Source organism: Colobus angolensis, unplaced genomic scaffold (genome assembly GCF_000951035.1).
Source record: "Colobus angolensis palliatus isolate OR3802 unplaced genomic scaffold, Cang.pa_1.0 Scaffold118, whole genome shotgun sequence".
Taxonomy (NCBI): Eukaryota; Metazoa; Chordata; class Mammalia; order Primates; family Cercopithecidae; genus Colobus; species Colobus angolensis.
The window spans coordinates 7,602,568-7,624,091 of NW_012112919.1; the positions used below are offsets into that span (position 1 = coordinate 7,602,568).

The 21,524-nt window shown below is 48.8% G+C and overlaps 1 protein-coding gene across 2 annotated transcripts in view; it reads right to left on the bottom strand.

Annotated features, from left to right (window-relative positions):
- REEP1 (receptor accessory protein 1) overlaps positions 1-21,524 on the bottom strand; it is a 117,981-nt gene that overhangs the window by 10,845 nt on the left and 85,612 nt on the right. For both annotated transcript variants that reach the window (XM_011964197.1, XM_011964206.1), the window contains exon 6: positions 7,750-7,927. In XM_011964197.1, the coding sequence (XP_011819587.1) occupies positions 7,750-7,927 (178 nt within the window). The remainder of the gene's footprint in view (positions 1-7,749; positions 7,928-21,524) is intronic.

The window sequence follows — 21,524 nt, forward strand, 5'->3', positions numbered from 1 at the left end:
AAGTGCCAGTCTCCCAGAATTAGAGGCTTTTGGAATTGCTCACAGAATTTGCAGACTCAAAACTACAGTGTGAAAAGACAGAAATCCCTGCAGTTGCCTGGAGCCACTGGCACCACAGGGTCATTTCCCATGAACTAGTGTGTCCACCAGGCCAGCGTCTAGTGCCCAGTGCTAGAAACAGCTGAACGCAGCCCCTTCATTTCCAACTTGGACCAGGAGGCCCCACAGGGACACAGGGTTAGAGTCAGAGCTGGGCCAGGACACTTGTCTCCACCTGCAGCCCTGCTCAGACTCGTCTGTCAGCTCAGTTTGGCCTTACAGCCTCCAAAATCCCCAGCTTTTTTTTTTTTAATGGAGTTTCCCTCTTGTTGCCCAGGCTGGAGTGCAATGGTGCCCTATCAGCTCACCGCAACCTCGGCCTCCAGGGTTCAAGCGATTGTCCTGCCTCAACCTCTCGAGTAGCTGGGATTACAGGCATGCACCACCTCGGCTTGCTAATTTTATATTTTTAAGTAGAGACAGGGTTTCTCCATTTTGGTCAGGCTTGTCTCAAACTCCCAACTTCAGGTGATCCACCTGCCTCGGCCTCCCAAAGGGCTGGGATTACTGGCGTGAGCCACCGTGCCTGGCCTAATCCACAACTCTTCTATAAAGGACTTAAAAAGCTGAGCACTGAGAGCCTTAAAAATAAAGCAATGCAGGGAAAACAGGACACGTCACATAATGCAGTTTCCTGTCTTGCTCACTGCCGATGTGGGAGGGGCATGTCATGTCTTCGCGGCACCAGGGCTGGAGCAAAAGCTATATTAGGCACCTTGCGTGCCTTCCTTCCTCCCCTGACAGTAGCCAGCAGGCTGCAGGCCAGGCATGGCCCCTGTTGCCTTCTGAGCCTAAGGCAGCTTCTCCATGGGGAGCCAGGCAGCATGAAAGGGGCGCTGGATTAGTCCAGCACCCTCACTAGTCCCTAATGTATCTAGTTAAGGTTAGGCAACTGGAGAAGCAGGTCACAGCAACCACCAGGTGGCCGTGGCTCCAACAAGCCATCACTCTCACTCACACACTGGGAAGGCAGCAGCAGGAGTCCCTGTCCAGAACTGGGAGACCTCCACTCTCCCGGGGGTCTCCTGGCTGCTCCAGGCTATCACCACCACCACCACCACCACCATCACCACCACCACCACCACCATCACCATCACCACCACCACCATCACCATTACCACCACCATCACCATCACCATTACCACCACCATCACCATCACCACCATCATCACCATCATCATCCTTCCCAGGATTATTATGGCCCTTTCACAGCCATTTTTACAATAGCATAGTGATGCCAGGAAGCAGGATCTCATCTCCGTTTTAAGAGGAGGAACTGAAGCTCACAGCGGTTAGGAGATTCATGCAAAGTTGCACAGCCAGTAAGTGGCAAAGCAGGACCAGGGCTCCCTTAGCTGCCCTAGGACCAGAAACCCCTGGAACTTCAGGACTTCATCATTTCAGAGGACTGCGTCCTTACCTGGAGCACAAAGAAGTATGACCCTGTTGTGGCTTTTTTTTTTTTTGAGATGGGGTCTTGCTGTGTCACCCAGCTTGAGTGCAATGGCACGATCATGGCTCATTGCAACCTTGACTTCCCAGGCTCAAGCAATTCTCCTGCTTCAGCCTCTCGAGTAGTTGGGACTACAGGTGCACACCACCGCGCCTGGTCTTTTTTTTTTTTTTTTTTTAAATTGTAGAGATTCATTCTTGTTATGTTGCCCAGGTTGATCTCGAACTCCTGGGCTCAAGAAATCCTCCCACTTCTGCCTCCCAAGTTCTGGGATTACAGGCATGAGCTACCGCACCCAGTGACCCTGTGGTGGTTTTAAGATATCTCCACACATTCTTTGATGCTCCTCCCTTCAAGAGGTGGAGATTAATTCTCCTCCCCTTGAATGTGGACTGGGCTTAATGACATGCTTTCGACAAATAGAATAAGGCAGAAGTGATGAGTGTGACTTCAAAACCTAGGACAAAAAAGGTACCCTGGCTTCCTGCCTGCCCTCTCTCTCTTGAATGGCTCACTCTAGGCCAGGCCACCTGCCATGTTGTAAGGACTCTTAAGCAGCCTCGGAGAGGCCCATGAGGTAAGGAGCCTCCAGTCAACAGCCATCTTGAAAGTGGACCCTCCAGTTTTGTCAAGCCCTCTGATGACTCAGCCCAGGCTGACATCTTGACTGCAGCCTTTTGAGAGACCCTGAGCCAGAACCACTCAGTTAAGCTGCTCCCAGATTTCTAGCCTACAGAAACTGTAAGCTACTGTGTTTGCTGTTATAAAGGGTTAACCTCCTGACCCCTCCCTATGACCATGCAGCTGAAAGGGAGCCCCAAGGTCAGGTGCCCATTCCTGGTTAGAAGCTCTTCCCGAGTGAGAGTCCAGCACGCTGCAGAGAGGCTGTCTGCTTACTCACCTTTCCAGGTCCTGCAGGTGGAGCAGCAGGTACACACTGTGGGAATGGGGTGGGGGCACCATCAGTGACATCCCCCACTGGACAGGAACCAGCCCCTGGCAAACAGGGAGGCCTCGGAGAGGTGTGGGGACCCCAGTGTGTACGATATAGGGATCCCAGGAATGTGGGTCTCTGTAGAGACACCAAAGTGGGGAAAGAGTCATCTCAGATTCAGTTTCCACTCAGGTGCAGAAGATACCCTCACCTGGCACACAAGTCGGTTCTTGCCCCCTGCAGCCCGAGGCAAGGCAGGCAACAATCAAAGTTCCCTCTGGGAAACAACTCCAAGCACCCCTGCCCAGAGCCTCCTCTTTTTGCTTTCCAGTTCAGAATGTCCTCCAGGAAACCTCCTCAGACTTACCTCTGAACTCCAAAGTGCTTCATATCTGGGCATTTGCAAAGGCCTAACTGGCTGCTGCCTTGTACACGCCATTGGTCTTGGTGCACCTCTGGGCCTTGGCATAGAGTAGGTGCTCACTAAATACATGCTCACAGAGTGACTCCAAGTCCATGGAAGGGCAGGGTCATTCTTTCAACACTTCTTGTATACTTCCTGGTGTCCAGTGCTAGGCATTCAGCATATGGTATCTGACTACACACCTCCCAGCTAATTCTGCAGGGAAGGCCCTGTCAATCCCTGCCTACCCTGACCCTTTAAGCAAAGAGGAAAACTCCAGGCAAGAGAGAGGGTCAGGCCAAGTACACTGCCCAGCCCCATTCTGGGTGCTGAAAGCAGCAGGAAAGAACTCTCCTTCCCCTTTTCCAGTGCCTAGACCCTGTGTCCTCAGAGCACATGCAGAGGTCTCTGTGTGCCAGGCATGTGGTGGGTATGTTGGGTAGGCATTTACAGAGGGAAGCACAGAACCCTTGTCTGCCTGCCAGGAGCTTGCAGCACTGAGTGACCGTGCAGGGACAGTCTTTGTGCCCCTTCCTCTCTTCCTTGTTTGTGTGCATCTTCCTTCCTTTTCTCAAGATGCAAGAGGTCGCGTGGATATCCCTTCTCGGCTCACAGCAAATGGTCCATACTGGTTCATGGGCTCCCCCTCATTTTTTTTTTTTTTTTTTTTTTTAATGAGACAGAGTTTCACTCTTGTTGACCAGGCTGGAGTGCAATGGCATGATCTCAGCTCACTGCAACCTCTGCCTCCCAGGTTCAAGCGATTCTCCTGCCTCAGCCTCCTGAGTAGCTGGGATTACAGGTGCCCACCTCCACACCTGGCTAATTTTGCATTTTTAGTAGAGATATGGTTTCTCTATGTTGATCAGGCTGGTCTCGAACTCTCAACCTCAGGTGATCCGCCTGCCTTGGCCTCCCAAAGTGCTGGGATTACAGGTGGGAGCCATTGTGCCTGACAACCCTTTTTATGTGCCTTTACATGACTTTTATTCCCACACCTCACTCACATTCTCCTTCCTCCTCAAGGAGTGTCACTTCTAATATTTTAATGTGCAACTTTTTGTTTGAACATGTTCTTCATATAAACTCGTATTGCTACTTTGCATGATAGGCGTAGCTTTTTATTTTACATAAATTGTTAGATAAAATCTCATTCTGTTCTGCACTTTTCTTCAGCTGGCATCATGCTTTCAAGTTCCATTGTGTGCATATTTAATCTGTTGCTTCCAGAGGCTGCAGAGAATTCCACGAGGCACAGCTCCCACCTCTCTCCAGGTTGTCTTCAACTCCTGCCACCTGTCCAGGGTTTGCAAATTCTCTGGTTTCCTCTCCTCACAACCCTAAGACATAAGCTGAATAGGGATTATTGGGCGTTTTGTTTTACAAAGAAGAAAGCCTAAGGGAATCAGGTCTGTCCTCTGTGCCAAGGTTAAATCCTATGGTAGCGCCTGCCCGGGTTGTTCTGAGAGACGTCCTGAGGCTAAATTGAAGCTCAGCAGGAACGAGCGTGCCTTGCTGTGCTGCATTTGCTGTGTCTGCACAGGCCCGGCATCACCCAGCCAGGATGAAGTCTAGCGTCTTCCCCTCTTCTGGGGCCCTTTCTGCTACCTGATGTGGCCTGGCATCCGAGGCCTACACTGGGGGCTGAGCTGGGAAGGCTACACCAGCCCAGTATAAATGGGCTTCCTCTGCCAGACTTCCTTCGAGGCATGTTGATCTTAAAACTTGAGGGTATGATAGCCCAAGAGCCTCTGACCCAGGCAATTCTGCCCTATATCCAGGCCCCAGGCCATCTTTCACCTGTCTTCCTTTTTTTTTTTGAGACGGAGTTTTGCTCTTGTTGCCCAGACTGGAGTGCAATGGCGCAATCTCAGCTCACTGCAACCTCTGCATCCCGGGTTCAAGCAATTCTCCTGCCTCAGCTACTCCATGAATAGCTGGGATTATGGGCATGCGCCACCACGCCTGGCCAATTTTGTATTTTTAGTAGAGACAGGGTTTCTCCATGTTGGTAAGGCTGGTCTTGAACTCCCGACCTCTAGTGATCTACTCACCTTAGCCTCCCAAAGTGCTGGGATTACAGGCGTGAACCACTGCTCCCGCCTGGATCCTGTCTTCCTTTTTGAGATGGCTTTTATTTTAGGCTCCAGAACAGCTGGAAAGAGCACCACACTGTTCCCGGCCTCCCTGCTGGGTTGCACCTTTCCTTTTTGCCCCCTGTGGTCATAGGTGCTGAGGCCAAGGGGGCCAGCAGTGGGGAGGGCTGGGGCATGATGCAGCACAGCTGGTCCTCTCAGCCCAGGACAGCTGGAACACTCCCCACTGCCTCCCTGGGGAATGGCAGGGGACGTCATCCCCTCTGCTCATGGAGAGTGGCAGAGCCAGTGCCAAAGCAGTCATCTCACCAGGTAGCTTTTCTACCTGGTGCTGGGCTGGGAAGATGCTCCAGGCCCAGAAGACACTCCCATCTCCCTGCAGACCCTGCCAGCTTCTTGCATTCCCAGTTCTGTGGCTGCCTTGAATAATTCACCAGGGGAGGTCTAGGCAGGAGGCCTGGATTCTGGGCCTGGCGGCCTCAGCCCACTGCACAACCTCTCTGAGCCTGCTTCCTCCACTGGGCTCACCTCTAAAATGGCAACACAGACTCTTAGAGGCAAAGGGACGCCAGGGCCACCTAGGCCCGCTTCCTAGCCAAATCAGGAATCCCTCCCTTGAACCTGACCATCCAGCTTTGGCTTGTGTACTTCCAATGTCAGGGATCTCACTGCCTCCCAAGATGGCCCATTTTGCTCCTGGACACTCAGCATGACAGTGTGCCTTCTCAGGCGAGACAAGTTACAAAAAAGAACAGTGATAACAGCTACCATGCACTGGTGCCAGGCATGACCATAAACACTTTTACATAGTTTGTTTCACTTGAAGCCTCACAGTACCCCTACAAAGGGGTGTCATTCCTTGTGTAGATAAGAAATCTGGGGTGCAGAGAGGGTAAACAGCTTGCCTGGGTCATGCAGCAAGCAAGTGGCTACCCCCTTGGAACTTCACCCCACTGGCTCTTGCTCTCTGCCCTCTGGGTTTCACTGAATTGAGGTCCCTTTTCCATTTAAGGGGCAGCTTTCATCTGAGGCTTGGTAGATGATGAGCTGATGCAGTGTGGAGATGAGACCTAACTCTGTTTTGTATCCCTATTTCTGGGGCAGTGTCCAGCAGATCAGAAGCTGTAGATGCTTGACAAAGCCTGGATGGTTGATAAGTGAGTGACCAAGGGCACTGGCCCCGGAGTCAGGAGGCCACACTCTACTGCAGCCCAGCGTGGGTGACTCTGCACAGTCCCCTTCCCTGGACCTCTGTCTCTTCACCGGTAAAATCATTGCATTTAACTGAAAGATCCCTGAGGTCATTTCCTGCCTGGCCTTTTGGGATTCCATTCCTGCGGCAGGGTGGGGGGTTCCCTCAGGGGGTAACCCCTCCCTGAGGTGGCCATCACCTCCACAGCCGAGACTCCACCTCCCCAACCCTCTCCTGCTTCCAGCAGTGACAGGGTTAAAACATCTCCCAACAGAAAAGCCACAGTCTTAAGACCTGCGAAGGGCCAAGGGGACACTGCTGAGAGGGAGGAAATGGACAGAGCCCTGAGCTGCACTTGGCTCTGAGCATGAGTTGCCATTCCCAGGCAGCCACAGGCCTCATGCCTTCCTGTCGATGGCTAAGACCCCCAAGCATCAGATGGGGTCTGTCAGGACATGGGGCTTATGGCCAAGGTGTCCCCTGCAGGCTGCACCTTATAGCACACGGTCAGTCACAGGTGGCCAGACATCTCCATTTGTAGATTTAAGGGCCAGGCAGCCACCAGACATACGTTGTGGACATAGATTCCCACCCCTCTCACCACAGGGAGGCAGAAGAGGTGATCCAGAGCCGTCCCGCACGCTCCCACCATCAGTCCTGGGCAGCTGCTGTGCTCAGCCCCTGAGAGCCAAGGCCTCTGGTATCCTCCCAAGGAGCAGCCTGGGAAACTGTGTGTCCCTAGCCTGTGTCCCCACCCTCCATAAGCTTGAAACCCACGCTGGTGGATCCGATGCCAGGGGGTTCCCAAACGTGGCTGCATGTCAATGAAATCACACTTCTGGGTCTCACCCCAGACCTAGTGATGCCTCTGCGGATGGGCCCAGGACTTTGCATGTTTAACGTGGTCCCCAGGTCAGTCCCAATACCGGCAATCCCACGATGGGCATGTGACACCAGAGTCAGACATTGGAGGCAGAGGTGTGGTTACTGTAAGGTCCTGGTCACCACAGGAATGAGAACTCAGAGCTAGCATGGCCCTTGGTATGCAGAGGCTGGGGATGGTGTGAGGTACATGAGAGGTCAGAGATGAGGAGACAGCAGAATGAGAGAGAGGACAGGCAATATTCAGGCAGGGAAGAGGGCCCGTGAGAGCAGTAAGCCTGGGTGAGAAGACAACGTTCAGGTGTCAACAGGTACGCTTCCCCGGAGTCTGAGAAGACAACACAGAAGGCTCCTGGGGCCCAGGTCCAGTTGTGCCTGCTGCCTCCAGGCTTTGCCTAGACACTATCCCCCAACTACCCCCAATTCCCTAGACAATCATATGGAGGAAGGGGGACCCTCTGGTGCAGGTGACCGAGCCCTGTCCCTGATCAGAGTCACCAGGCCGGTTTCCTGGCCTGGCCTGAGGGGTGCTCCTCCCCTTGGCTGACCTGGCATGATCTGATGGACACCTCTGTTGGTGGCAGGTCCATGGGGCCAGGGCCAGTCTGCATGCCACACTGCGGACTGGGCCTCTCTTAAGGAAAGTGGGGCCCAAGGAGTGGGAAAGAGGGGAAGTAAAGTAACACCTACCTGAGCTGCTAGCGCTCTCAGAAGCACTCCTGGACATCTTAGGCTGGCCGTGTTTGCTGCTGGCCCGCCCAGGCCCCGGTGGTGGGGGGCCCGAGGGAGCAGGGGCGCCGTCTCCCCTGATGGTGGTGAGGTCCTGCATGCTGAAGCTCCGCAGTCTCTCTGATAAGGCACCTTGTCCCTGGATACAACACAGGAAGGGCACACGTCAGAGGTCCTGCTCCACAGGTCAGACTCGACAAAGGCCAAGAGGGAGCTCTGATGGTCAGCAAGGCGGAAATCAAGACCTGGATCAACTCTGAGGCGCAGGTGCCCAGACATAGCTGCTGGAAACACAGAGAGGGTCAAATCCCGGAATTTTCCAGGGCCTCCTCTGGGGCTCAGCAATTGCTCCTTTGGCTCCAGGCTCCCTCCCTACCCTCAGACACTCCCACAATGATACGATGATGATCCTGATCAGGAGCCTCAGACAGACCCAGGGCCAAGAGCGTGACTACTGCCTGCAGCTCCTACTCCCTCCAGGCCACCTGCTGCTTCTCTTGCTTTGCATAAATAAAAATCCACATGTATCTACGTTTTTCTCAGTACATGAGAATCTGGTCAGGCAATCAAAACCTAATATTCAATGTACTTAGTTCTTACTATTTTCAAAAGACACAAAATACAGACAATATTTTTCTAAATGTTTGACAACAGAAATTTCTTTTATTTGTATAGCATATCATTGTCTGCAAGGCACCCTTACTTCTGCTGGTGCATTTCAGCTTCATAAAATACCCAAAAGGTAATGAATCAGGAAGGAAAAAAATGATTTAAAAAACCCCTGCTGATTGTCACCATTTCACATTCTGAGGGAGACAGAGAATCTTGGAGGGGAATTGTTCTTTTGTTTAGAAAGCAAGATTTTCCTTAGGAAGGTAAATGCATTTTACTTAGGAAAGAGCAGCTCCTCACTGTCTGGATGAGAGAATGTGTCAGAGTGAAAAAGATCACAGTGACGGCTCAGGGATGGTGGCATTGCTTTAAGTGTGCCTCAGGGGCTGCAGAGAGAGGCTACAGAAACCTGAGAGTGGGAAGAGTCTGGGGAAATTTGGAGCAAGAAGTGACAGGCAAGTAACTACCAGGCGAATGAATGAACTCAAACATCTTCAGAAAGAAGAAAGCCTGAACATCACACACTGGGGCCTATCATGGGGAGGGGGGAGGGGGGAAGGATTGCATTGGGGAGTTATACCTGACATAAAGGATGAATTGATGGGTGCTGACGAGTTGATGGGTGCAGCACACCAACATGGCACAAGTATACATATGTAACAAACCTGCACGTTATGCACATGTACCCTAGAACTTAAAGTATAATAAAAAATAAAAAAAAAGAAAAAAAAAAAAAGAAAGCCTGGAGGGTATGCAGGCTTCCCTCGGGTGCATGGCACGACAGTGGCATGGGAGAGGTATTCTATGCCACTTGGACAATGAAGGAAAGAGTGCTCCCAGAGGTCCGGGTGACTTGAGGACAATACTGCACAACAGACATAACAGAACCAACAAATCAGCACAAAATCAATTCAAGCCGCTGACAAGAGGGCTGTTGGTGGGAATGATGAAACAAGCAAGGGCCAAAACAGTTGAGTAAGAGGTTTTCACGGGTGAGAGAAGGGTTTGGAAGATTTTTTCATTTTACTTAACATAAAAAATAATGAAAATGAACCAACAAAGCAGAGCAATTCGCTGAAGTGAAAGATCCAGATGGGATCAAGGAGCAAATGCAAAATGAGTTCATTAAAGGGGAGGGGGAAATAAAAGGGGCTTGCAGGCAGGTTTAAAAGAAATGCCAGAAGAGACCAGGCCTGGTGGCTCATGCCTGTAATCCCAGTACTTTGGGAGGCTCAGGCAGGAGGATTGCTTGAGTCCAGGAGTTCGAGACCAGCATGGGCAACGTAGTGAGACCATGTATCTACAAAAAATTTAAAAAACTAGCTGGGCATAGTGGTATATGTCTGTAGTTCTAGCTACTCAGGACACTGAGGTGGGAGGACTGCCTGAGCCCAAGAGGTAGAGCCTGCAGTGAGCCAGGATCATACCACTGCACTCTAGTCTGGGCAACAGAGTGAGGCCCTGTCTCAAAAAAATAAAAAGAAAGAGAGAAGTGCCAGACTAAAACCAAGATGCACTAAAATATGAACCAGATCTGTTCCCAACCTACCAAAGATACAAAAACCATGTTGCCAGGAAACCAACAACAATAGCACAAAGAAAACTATTTAAATAATCAAATAAATACAATTAGAATTGTAAATCCAGGCCAAGAAGTATTTGGAGGCTATTACATGAAAAAAGACAGACATCACCCTGGTTGCCTCGGACACTGCTCTAGACTGATGGTGGGCAAGGGTCCAAGGCCTCACGTCCTTGGCAGGAACAGCTGGGTGGTCTTTGCCAATGTAGGCTGGACCAGCCAGAACCCATTATATAACCCCCTCAAATATAACAGCCAATGATCCATGATTATTTTACTCAGAAACATTCTAGGCGGCATCTAGAATTTAGAAGAAATTTGATGACTAAGGAACCAAACTTGACTCTGAAATGAGTGAGAAAATATTCTGCTAATTATAAGTGAGTAACTCAGGTTAGTGTTCAAGCCAACTATTCACTGACTCACTCATTCATCCTCTCATTTCTTCATTTACTTTACTTGTTCAACAATTACCAAGAACTTTTTATGGGCAAGAACATGGTGCTAGGTGTTAACATGAAACACCAAAAGTACGGTTTGATTACTGAGAAAGTGTAAAACGACAAATATACAGATACAACACAGAAGTGCCCTAACAGAAGCTACAGAAAGTGAAGATTGAGAACAGTAGTTCCTGAGTCAGGCCTGGATTCAAATTCCAGCCGTATCATTCAACAGCTGAGTGATCTTAACCTCTCACCGCCTCAAGACCTTCATTTGCAGAAGAGCATCCAAATGGCCAGCTGCTGGTGCGGATTCAATGAGATTACATCCTTAAGATACCCATCACATAGCCCATTGCATATTTAGTCTTCAATAATGTCAACTATGATGATAATGATGTTGATGCTGCGGCTACTGCCTAAGACACAAAGGTTGCTATTGAAAGCAGAGGTGGAAAAGGTCACTTCCTGAGCTTCATTTATTTGGGACCCCAAGCCCAAATAAACGGCCAGGGATGAATTCCCTCAACAGTTTGCCAGTTCTCGCTCATTGTCGCTCGGCAACATATGTGAGAGAAAGTAACAGCAGGCATCGTACACCTTCATTTTAGCAAAGTGCTCCATTCCACTCCCAGAAGCCAGCCAGTCTAGCTCCAATATCACACTGGCAGTGGCAGAGGTTGGGAAAGAGAGGGAGATAATAATAGCTCAGTATCAACCTAGGCCTGTGTCAGAGGAAATTATAGTGGCATAGATACAAGACTCTTGAAAACAAATTAGTCCTTGCCCATCAAAACACTCTGAGAAGGTTAAAATCAATATGCCTGACCAGGTACAGTGGCTCATGCCTGTAATCCCAGCACTTTGGGAGGCCAAGGTGGGTGGATCACTTCAGGCCAGGAGTTTAAGACCAGTCTGACCAACATGGTGAAACCCTGTCTCTACTAAAAATACAAAATTAGCCAGGTGTGGTGGTGCACGCCTGTAATCTCAGCTACTCAGGAGGCTGAGGCAGGAGAATCTCTTGAACCCGGGAGGCGGAGGTCACAGTGAGCCAAGATCACGCCATTGCACTCCAGCCTGGGCAACAAGAGCAAAAACTTCATGGCAAAAAAAAAAAAAAAAAAATCAATATGCCTCTCTCATTTGTAAACCTTTCAGCCCTTCTCAGTCTCTACACAAAATCTCACTCCTATTCACTTTCCACAAACCCCATTCCATACTGTCAGTTCAGCTGTGCTCTGTAGAATCTTTGTTATTCTAGACTATTGTCTTCTGGGAAGAACCACAAGTTGTTCATTGTATTCTACAAAATTGGGTTCCCTACTTTGGGGAAATAAATTTGGATTCTTTAAATTTGGAAAGCGTTAATACCATATTTTCCATAATTCCATGAGCCACATTATGATACTAAAAGCTCTGAGAAGGCCCATCTGGTGGCGCGTGCCTGCAGTCCCAGCACTTTGGAGGATAAGGCGGGAGAATTGCTGGAGCCCAGGAGTTCAAGACCAGCCCGGGCAACATAGGTAGACTCCGTCTCTATTTTTAAAATTTAAAAAGACATCACTAAGTCACCAGAATAATAATGATAGCACCCACTTACTCCTAGACTTCTTGAAAATGATTTTTATCAATTTCAAGACATATTTTTTGTCTCTGAATCTTACAATTGCTGCTGCCCTGACATCACTGTCAATGCCTACACATAGATATACTTGGTTGTTATTCTCTCTGGCATAACTGGACAACTGAAGCCCCTGAGTGTTTAACAAACCATTTAAGAATTGCTTGAGAAAGGAATATGAATCTCAGTTGTCTAACACATATCTCACTGACACCTTCTGGTATGATCAAGAAAGTGGCAGCTTCAAAACTGGCATGAATGAAAATCCCAGAAACAAAAGCTCAACATCACCCAGCACACTGGAAGGAACAGAGAAAGATATGGCATGGTCGGATACTGACATACAAGTTGGAAAGTGATTCAGGAGACTCCGAAAGTGAAAAAGTGAGGTTAGAGAGATCTTAACCACTTATCGTGCTAATGTGTTCCTTTTTCTTTCTTTCTTTTTTTTTTTTTTTTTGTTTTTTTGAGATGGGAGTTTCACTCTTGTCAGCCAGGCTGGAGTGCAATGGCACCATTTCGGCTCACCGCAACCTCTGCCGCCCAGGTTCAAATGATTCTCCTGTCTCAGCCTCCTGAGTAGCTGGGATTACAGGCACCCACCACCACGCCTGGCTAATTTTTGTAATTTTAGTAGAGACGGGGTTTCACCATGTTGGCCAGGCTGGACTCGAACTCCTGACCTCAGGTGATCCACTCACCTCGGCCTCCCAAAGTGCTGGGATTACAGGCGTGAGCCACCATGCCCAGCTGTGTTCCTTTTAATGTATTTATAAAAGTGACAAAAGAAGATGTCTAAAAGTCTTTTTAATAAGATGAAATAAACATTCTGGCTGGGCACAGTGGCTCATGCCTGTAATCCCAGCACTTTGGAAGGCTGAGGCGAGTGCATCAACTGAGGTCGGGAGTTTGAGACCAGCCTGACCAACAGAGAGAAACTCCATCTCTACTAAAAATACAAAATTAGCTAGGCATGGTGGTGTGTGCCTGTAATCCCAGCTACTCGGGAGGCTGAGGCAGGAGAATCGCTTGAACCCGGGAAGCGGAGGTTGTGGTGAGCCGAGATCATGCCATTGCACTCCAGCCTGGGCAACAAGAGCCAAACTCCGTCTCAAAAACAGTAATAATAAATAAATAAATAAACAAACATTCTAAGTGAAAAAACACTGTGTCCTAATTTAATTGGCAATATTATCTTTCTTAGTGGAACATAAGATAATGATGTGTCTCAGAAACCACAGCATTTTAGATTCAATGAAACACGGTTGCACTTCTCAGAGCAGCTTTCTCTACTCATCCCAGTTCCCTGTAATATGCTGTCACTGCAGCTTTTGAGCTGTACTTCTCTCTTGTACTCCACACAATGATATTTAAGTATTGCTGTTGTCTGTTTTATTCACTATTGCAGCCTTGGCACCTGCCACTCTACTTGATACACATTAGGGGTTAAGGAGTTGCATGAATGAACGTATGATCATTTATGGAGCTGCCTAACGCCTGGGTGAAGCGTGACAGTGGAAGATCCCCACCTCAGCCTGACGCATCAGCCAGGGTCCCAGACCTGAAAGAGTCTCCTGCTGAACAAGCCTTGACATGTGTCTGTGAGGAGTGTATAAGAAGTGTCAGAGGGCTGTGGGTGCACAGGGCAGAGGGCACACATCGGAGAGGCAAGGCGTACCAGAGGAGACTGCACTTGAACTTGGGTGGGTGGAGGACTTGGGTAGGTGAAGATGGAGACCAGGTAGAAAAAGAAGGAATATGTGTTAGTATTTATCACCACTGAGAGTGGCCACTTCAATCCACCCCCAAGTGGAGTCTTTGCAGTTTTGTGTGCTAAGGAGATGGGCGTCCACTTATACCTTGTTCATGGCCAGGGATGTATCTGAATAGCGGAAATGCCTGCAGAAAGACTACGTGGTTTCTTTGTAAACAACCATGCCAGTGGAAGGCAGGGGTAAGAGTAAGACTTACTCTTCATTGGACACTCTCTTTTGTCCTTTTAGAATTCTGCACCAAGAACATGCATTACCTTTAAAAAATCAGTACAATTTAATTTTCGGTAATACCCACAGCACTCACTCAAGGTCACCCTGAGGACCTCATTTTGTGAATATACAGTGTGCACAATGCAGACCAATGCCATCTAGACCAAAACAAACAAACAAACAAAAAAAGACATAGGAGTAATGAAAACAGCAGTAACAGCAACACAGAACTAAGAAGGAGTTCACGGTATCTCCAGAAACTGAATGAGTTTTTAGCCCTTAATGAGGTCCTCTTTTCCAGAGGGACACACCAAGTCACAGGGGAAGGCTCCAGCAAAGCACAAAGTTTAGCCCATCTCACTTGACACAATATCTAATGCCTGCTACTGAGGACAACAATAAAGACAAAGGGTTTTAGTGAGTCAGGAAATTGATAACAAAGCCACCAGCACAACCGCATTTCCCACCGGTAATTCAGAAGGAGTTAGGACTTCCTTCCAAACTCCATGGGGTGCCCGCCTCACTGATGGAGTGAGCCTACACAGCCATACATGCACCACATCCAAGCCAAGCAGGTTCCCAATGACATGCTGCATGAGGACCAGGCCCTTGTTTGTGACGTGAAATGGGATTAACAAACCAAACAGAGAAGGATAATTTCTACTGCAATAGCATCCATCATCAAATTCAATCCATTCTCCAGGCATTAAACAAAGGAAAAAAAGCCCAAGTTAATCACATGTTAGATGCTACCAAATTCACACCATAAGAGTCTCTGGAAAGACGATGAAGCGGGGCCCGGCTCCATGTACCCCACATGGATTAACACACACGCACACGCAGGTGCTGAGGCAGCGGGGACACCTGCCTCTGATCCAGACCATGTACTGGTGAGCAGAGCCGGCGGCCTGGCCTCGCTGCCCGACTGGATCAGTTTGGAGTTAGTCACACCTCTCAACAGGGTTACCTGCCCTTCTCTCAGGTCCAAAGAGAAGATAAAATGAAAGAGTTGAGCCACCTGATAAAGGGGAAAACGAGAAAAAAGCCATGGGCACCAAGGCAACAAAACGGGGTTGAAGGGAGCCATATCCTCACCTCTTTCCTCCCATCACTCCCTCGCTCGCTCACCCGTTTATTCACTCACTGGCAACAGACGCTGCTGGAGTGTTCACAAAGCTCTGTGTGAAGCACCGCAGAGGAACAAAGATGAGGATGGTATGGTCCCTGCTCCCATGGAGCTCACAGTCTAGCTGGGGCATCAAGACACAAAAGTGTATACAAGGGCACAAGTGACAAAGATGACCAAACGTGGAAGAGTCCAGGGCAGGGGACAGCACCTTCACCGTGGCTGAGCACGCACAGAGGCCTCATCCTGTCATACAAGGGGTGAAACCCGAGAGAGGAGTGAGGTGAGGGCTGCATCCTCTGAGCGGGTGGGGGAAGGTGCGTGCTGGCGAGGAAGTGCTTTGGGCCAGGGCGTGAGAGTGGATGAAAACCCAAGGTACATCTGGGAAACGGTGGGTGAATCCACTGGGGGAGAAGAGGCTTTGGTGCTAGTGAGTAAAAGGAGACCAGCCTGGCAGAACTGGGCTTCAGCTGCCTACACTTGGTTTTTGACAATAAACTGAGGACTCCACTGAAAGTTTCTGAGAGGTGAGCAGTGTGAAGGAGGCAGGATGTTAGAATGATGAGAACATCCTAGATATGCCATGTAGCACACACCAAGAACTTGCCCCCAGTACCTGTTCTCCCCTTTTCTCTCACTTTGCAGCAGGCACGTGGTTGTCTGGAATACAGACTGTATTTTCTAGTCTCCTCTCTGGGAAGTGCCCTTAAGGAGAGACAGCATGCAAGAACAAGCACTAAAAGGTGAAGGAAGTGGGCTTGGTGCTTCTGGTTCAGAGCAGGCTGGATGGGAGGTGAGAAGCGGGAGCCCGGGAGGTGAGACAGGCCTGTGCTGACCAATGACTGTGCTCCGGTGAGTCGGGTCTTTATAGCCAGACCAAGCCTGGCTATCTGAGCCAGGCCCTTGCCCGGTGATGGGGAGTCAGGGCCACCAGGAGAGACCCTCTACACACAGCTGCTGCCCCTGGCCTTGCCCATGGAAGTCTCAGCTGGAAGCTTTGCTTCGTCCATGCTTCCTCCTTCAGATGCAAAGGCCCTGCTGGAAAGGGACAATGAGAAGGGAGGAAGGACTAAGCGTGGGAAGGGGGAACCCACAGGACAAATCTGCCCAGCTGCCGGTGCAAAGTGAGCTCTAATTATACTGGTGTGCAAACATGCCCATGCTATGGCACGTGATCGAGCTTTACAGAAACTGTGACTTATGGTGACACCTACTTGTGATCCTCATTCTTTCACCCTGCATTAAGTGTTCCCCAGCCTTGCCACAAGGCCAACAGAGAGCTGATCAATCATCAGAAGAGCAGTACCTGGAGTGTGAGAGACTCTCAAATCCTCAGTGAGGGACAATCACCTCTCAGGTACTCAGCCACCAGGACCTGGTAGTGTAATCCAAGCACAAAATGGCCAGGAAGTGTCAGTTTAGGGTGTGTGTGTTGGGGTGGGGGGTGCTTGGAGTGATGCAAGGGCACTGGAGGAACTAGAGACCCTGGTGCTGATCACGGCTCAACAACCAACAGCTGCATGGCCTTGGGCAAGTCACTCAAACTCCTGCTTGGTTTCCTCCCTGAAGTGAGGGTTCCAGCTGCTCCAGCAGCCCACATTTGACCTTCCTCCTGTCTTGGCGGGTGACAGGTGCTCATGTGTCATAAGCTGCCCCTCAGGGGCCCACATACCTCAGAGTGGAAGAGGAGGAAGAAGCACCCCTATGAAAAGTCAGGCCCATAACAGTGGGGAACCCTGAGTTCAGGGGAGTGTGACTTGCGCAGGAAGACAGAGCACATGCGAGGTGGACCAGGATAAGGCAGGAAAGTCAGCCTCCTGTGCAGAAGAGCCTGCCTTATAAATAACGTCCCAACGCCAGGGCCCGACTTCTTTGTTTTATTCTGTTCAACAGTGAAGAAAGAGAAGATCATAATCAGCCTGAGATCAAACTGACATATGAGCAAATAACAGGCAACCTTTATTAAACATTTATTATGAGCTCTGCATCCTGTGAAGTCTTTACACTGCCTCATAACTCCTGTGGCAGGTACTATGATCATCCCTGTTTGCAGGTGAAGAAGCGAGGTTCACAGAGGTGCAGCAGTAAGTAGGGAGCTGAGACTTTTAAACCTGGCCTGCTTATCTCCAAAGCCCAACTTTGGATATCATCAATGTTAAGTATTGCTCTGTTGGTCATGGCAGCTAAAAATATGCACAACAGTCTTTCATTCCTTTAACATTTAACGAGCACCTATGGAGATGCAGGTAAAACACAAATATAAATGACAACAGTGGTGGAGAGGACCCAGGAGTGAGAGGCCAGTTCTACCTGGGACCAGAGGAGGCTTCATGGAGGAGATGGCATTAACCTGGAAGGGTGGGGAGGATTTCAAAGAGGTAGAAACAGAGGCAGATGAAGCACCAACATGAGCAGAAGCAAGAAAGAGAAAATTCTGGAAGTAGCACTCAGAGTTGCTATTTCCAGAACAGTACAGAAGGCAGTGCTGTGAATGCAGTATCACAAGAGCCAGAGAAGTAAGGAGAGACAAGACTGGAAGGCTAGGATCGGGGTCGGACTGCACAGGCCTTAAACAGTAGGGAGAGGAGCAGTCGTCCACTTGGGTAGCTACTGCAACAGTCCGAGCTAGAAGGAAGGGTGTGGAGGAAGGCCCAAAAGCAGAGAAGGGATGTCCAATAGTTAGGACTTGAAGAGTAAGTGGGGGGAAAGGTGGGGCATCAAAGGTGACAGAGATTTGGAGCTTGGGTGCCTGACAGGATGGTGATTTCATTATCATCAGAATGGTGGGACACATGGAAGGGCAGATTTGGAGTTATGGAACTGTCGACTAAAGTACGAAAGAAATAAGGGAGATGTTCAGCAGAGAACCAGGAACACTTGGATTGAAGCCTGGGCAGAGAAGCCCATCTGGGAACCAGGTGCATCAGGTGACAGTTGAAGGTGAGGGACAGGATGAGATGGTGCTGGGAGAGAGAGGAGAGAAAGGTGGGGCCCAGAGAAATTCATCTAACACTGAGGAGTGAGGAAAGGAGGGAGGAGGCAAACACGAGAGGGGAATCAGAGAGAAGAACGGGGAAGTGCCATGTCACCACAGCCAAGAGACAGCCCTTCCTGCTCACGCATGATCCTCAGTTTCCTCAGACCTCTAGGTTCCACCGGGCCCTGTGAGGTCAGGCAGGCTTCCCTCTTTCCTCTTGGACCCTTGAGGCATCAGGCTGCACAGTCTCCACAGGTAGCCACAAAACAGAGCAGGTTAAGTAATGTCGGACTACCAACTCCATGTGAATTCCTGGCCCTTCCTCCTCAGCTGAGTGTGATGTGGGTGTTTCATTCATTTGAATCCACTTCACTATTCATGGAGCAGTGTGAGGTGAGGTAACATTCCAGGTAGAAACACTGGGAGAACAGGAATCCAGCACACTGATAAAAAGTCTTGCTTGGTTCTGCTTCGACACTTTTTGAGAGTGAAACTTGGGTACGAGTTGACTAATATTTGGGAGACTGGATGGGTAGGGAATACTTCCAAACTTTTTCAGCAGTTTGTCGGTAACAGTTTAGATAATCTTGGTGTTTAAAAATGGTTGCCGTGGTGAATTCTAAATATTAATTTCATGTCACATAGTACTTGGCTAAAAAACAAAGAAAGAAGGCTAACTTGATGTGAGCTAGCACAGTGGCCAGGAAATGCTTCTCTGAGGGTTGAAGAGACAAACACGGGCTTTCTGGAATCCTTACCCTCTTTGATTCAACAGATGGTAGAGACTAAAGCCAGAGAGGTGAAACATATGGATCTGGGTAGGGGAAAACATCTCTTCTCCGTCCTTGGAAATATCTCCTAAGTATGAGCTGAGACAGGGAAGTTTTATAAAAAGAAAATCAATGCCTGCCCTCTGACTAATTGTAAACAGGTAGTTTTTTTGCTAGAAAGCAAACAAAGGCAAGGCAACTGACTCCAGTCAGGTGAGAAACCCCAAATCACTGGGCTTATGAAATTCCTCAAATGAGCTTTTGATTCCAAAAATAAAGTTTCATGGTGATTTAAAAGCAGTATTTTATTCAAGCTAGACATTTAGATAGAGCACTGATGGATAAAAGATAAGGCTTTTTTTTTTTCTTTTCTATTGTGCTGAACTGTTTTGTGGAGCTTCTTTTTCTTTTTAAGGAAAAAGTGAGTGGGAATTTTCTTTTTTTAAGTGGAAAAGAAAGTAATTTAACTCTCAGTGGATTGCTCCTGGCTGTTCAGATGCTAAGGGCTATAACCAAGGCTTGGTTATCCCCTGTTGGCCGCTGACTATAATTGCAGGCCAAGTGCCTGAGTTTTAGAGGGCAAGTCAGGAAAGCAGAGGTCATGGTGTGAAAGCAGGGCCAGACCAGTGAAGAGGAAGAAGAAATAAGAGCCACAGCATGGGTGCTGCTATAGGCTGTTTCCAGCTCTCTCTTTTCCTGGTGAACCTTATATACAGAGGCCTCAAGGAGCTGAGTAGGTAAGGAGGGGTGGGTGTCCTGTTGAAGCCAGAGCAACTATGGGCAAAGGGGTGAAAAAGAGGCAAAGGAGAACCCTGGAGGGTTAACAGAGGGCTTGGGGCAGTGCTGTCCAAAATAACTTTCTTCAATGATGGAAATGTGCTATCAGCCACACTGGCGAATGAGGACTTGAAATGGGGCTAGTACGGCCAGGTACGGTGGTTCATGCCTGTTATCCCAGCACTTTGGGAGGCTGAGGCCGACAGATCACCTGAGGTCAGGGGTTCAAGACAAGCCTCGCCAATATGGCGAAACCCCGTCTCTACTAAAAAATACAAAAATTACCAGGCATGGGGGCAGACACCTGTAATCCCAGCTACTCTGGAGGCTGAGGCAGGGAGAACTGCTTGAACCCGGGAGGCAGAGGGTGCAGTGAGCTGAGATCATGCCACTCCACTCCAGCCTGGGCAACAGAGTGAGATGCCGTCTCAAAACAAAAACAAAAACAAAAACAAAAACAAAAAACGGGGTTGGGGGCTAGTACAACTGAAGAATTCAATTTTAGGTATACTGTTGGGAAAAGGGCTTGTGGAGTGCCTGTATAAACTGGCCATAAAAATATGGGACAGTAAGTTGTGGAAAGCCACAAGAGGCCTCTGAGGAGGAAAGCCTCCTAATTGCCATCATGTTCCCATGCTCAGAGCGAGACCTGCTCTCTTATCTGTAAACACCGTGTTCAAGGGAAAAGACACTCCTTTGAAACACTGGAATGTGGACAGATGTGCAGACTCCTAGTTAAGCCTGCTCTCACTAGCCACTCTCTGATAAGTTAAAGACATGCTGTTTGAGCACAAAGGAGATTCATTTAAACCGCTATTGCTATAGATTATGCCTATGATGTACTGTCTCCTTTTCACTGTTTCGCCCTGAATATCTGCTTCTTAGATCTAAGTGATTGTACTCAATAAATAGTGTGGATACCAGAACTCTGGGCCTTTTGCAGCCTCCATTTTGCAACTGGCCTCCTGGCTCCCACCTTTATGAACTCTTAACCTGTCTCTTCTCATTCCTTTGTGGCCACCAGACTTCAGGTACCCTATGGGTGGTGTTGAGGTTGGTCCCCAACATATACTCAATGCTTTTTTTTTTAGACAGAGTCTGACTCTGTCGCCCAGGCTGGAGTGCAGTGGCATGATTTTGGCTCACTGCAAGCTACACCTCCCCGGTTCACGCCATTCTCCTGCCTCAGCCTCCTGAGTAGCTGGGACTACAGGCGCCCGCCACCATGCCTGGCTAATTTTTTGTATTTTTAGTAGAGACGGGGGTTTCACCATGTTAGCCAGGATGGTCTCGATCTCCTGACCTCGTGATCCACCTGCTTTGGCCTCCCAAAGTGCTGGGATTACAGGCATGAGCCACTGTGCCCAGCTGCTATACTCAATTTAATTAATTTAAATTTAAACAGCTACATGTGGCAAGCGGCTACCATATTAGACAGGGCAGGTTTGGAGGAATCAAAAAGGTATATACTTCAAATCAATCAACAAGGTTTAATGAATAGCTATGAGTGCAAAGCACTAAACAACAAAGCATTGTTCGGTTTTTGTTTATTTTCTAAGCAAGAAGCGAAGGAAAAGAAGCCAGAGCCCCTCATCTCAAGAAGCTTACAATACCAGATTTGGGGATGGTGGAGGATGGAACCGTATACACACAAACACAACTCTGAAAACAAACTGCAAGAGAAGAATCCCTAATTTACAGAATGCTGGTTTTACTTAGAGCAGCTTTCTTCAATAGGTGGACTATAGTAATAGTATTGGTACTACTGGAAATGTTCTGGAGACGAGATTTCCAGGGGGAACTAAAACATTATTTTTCGAGTTATGAGACAAGCAAAACA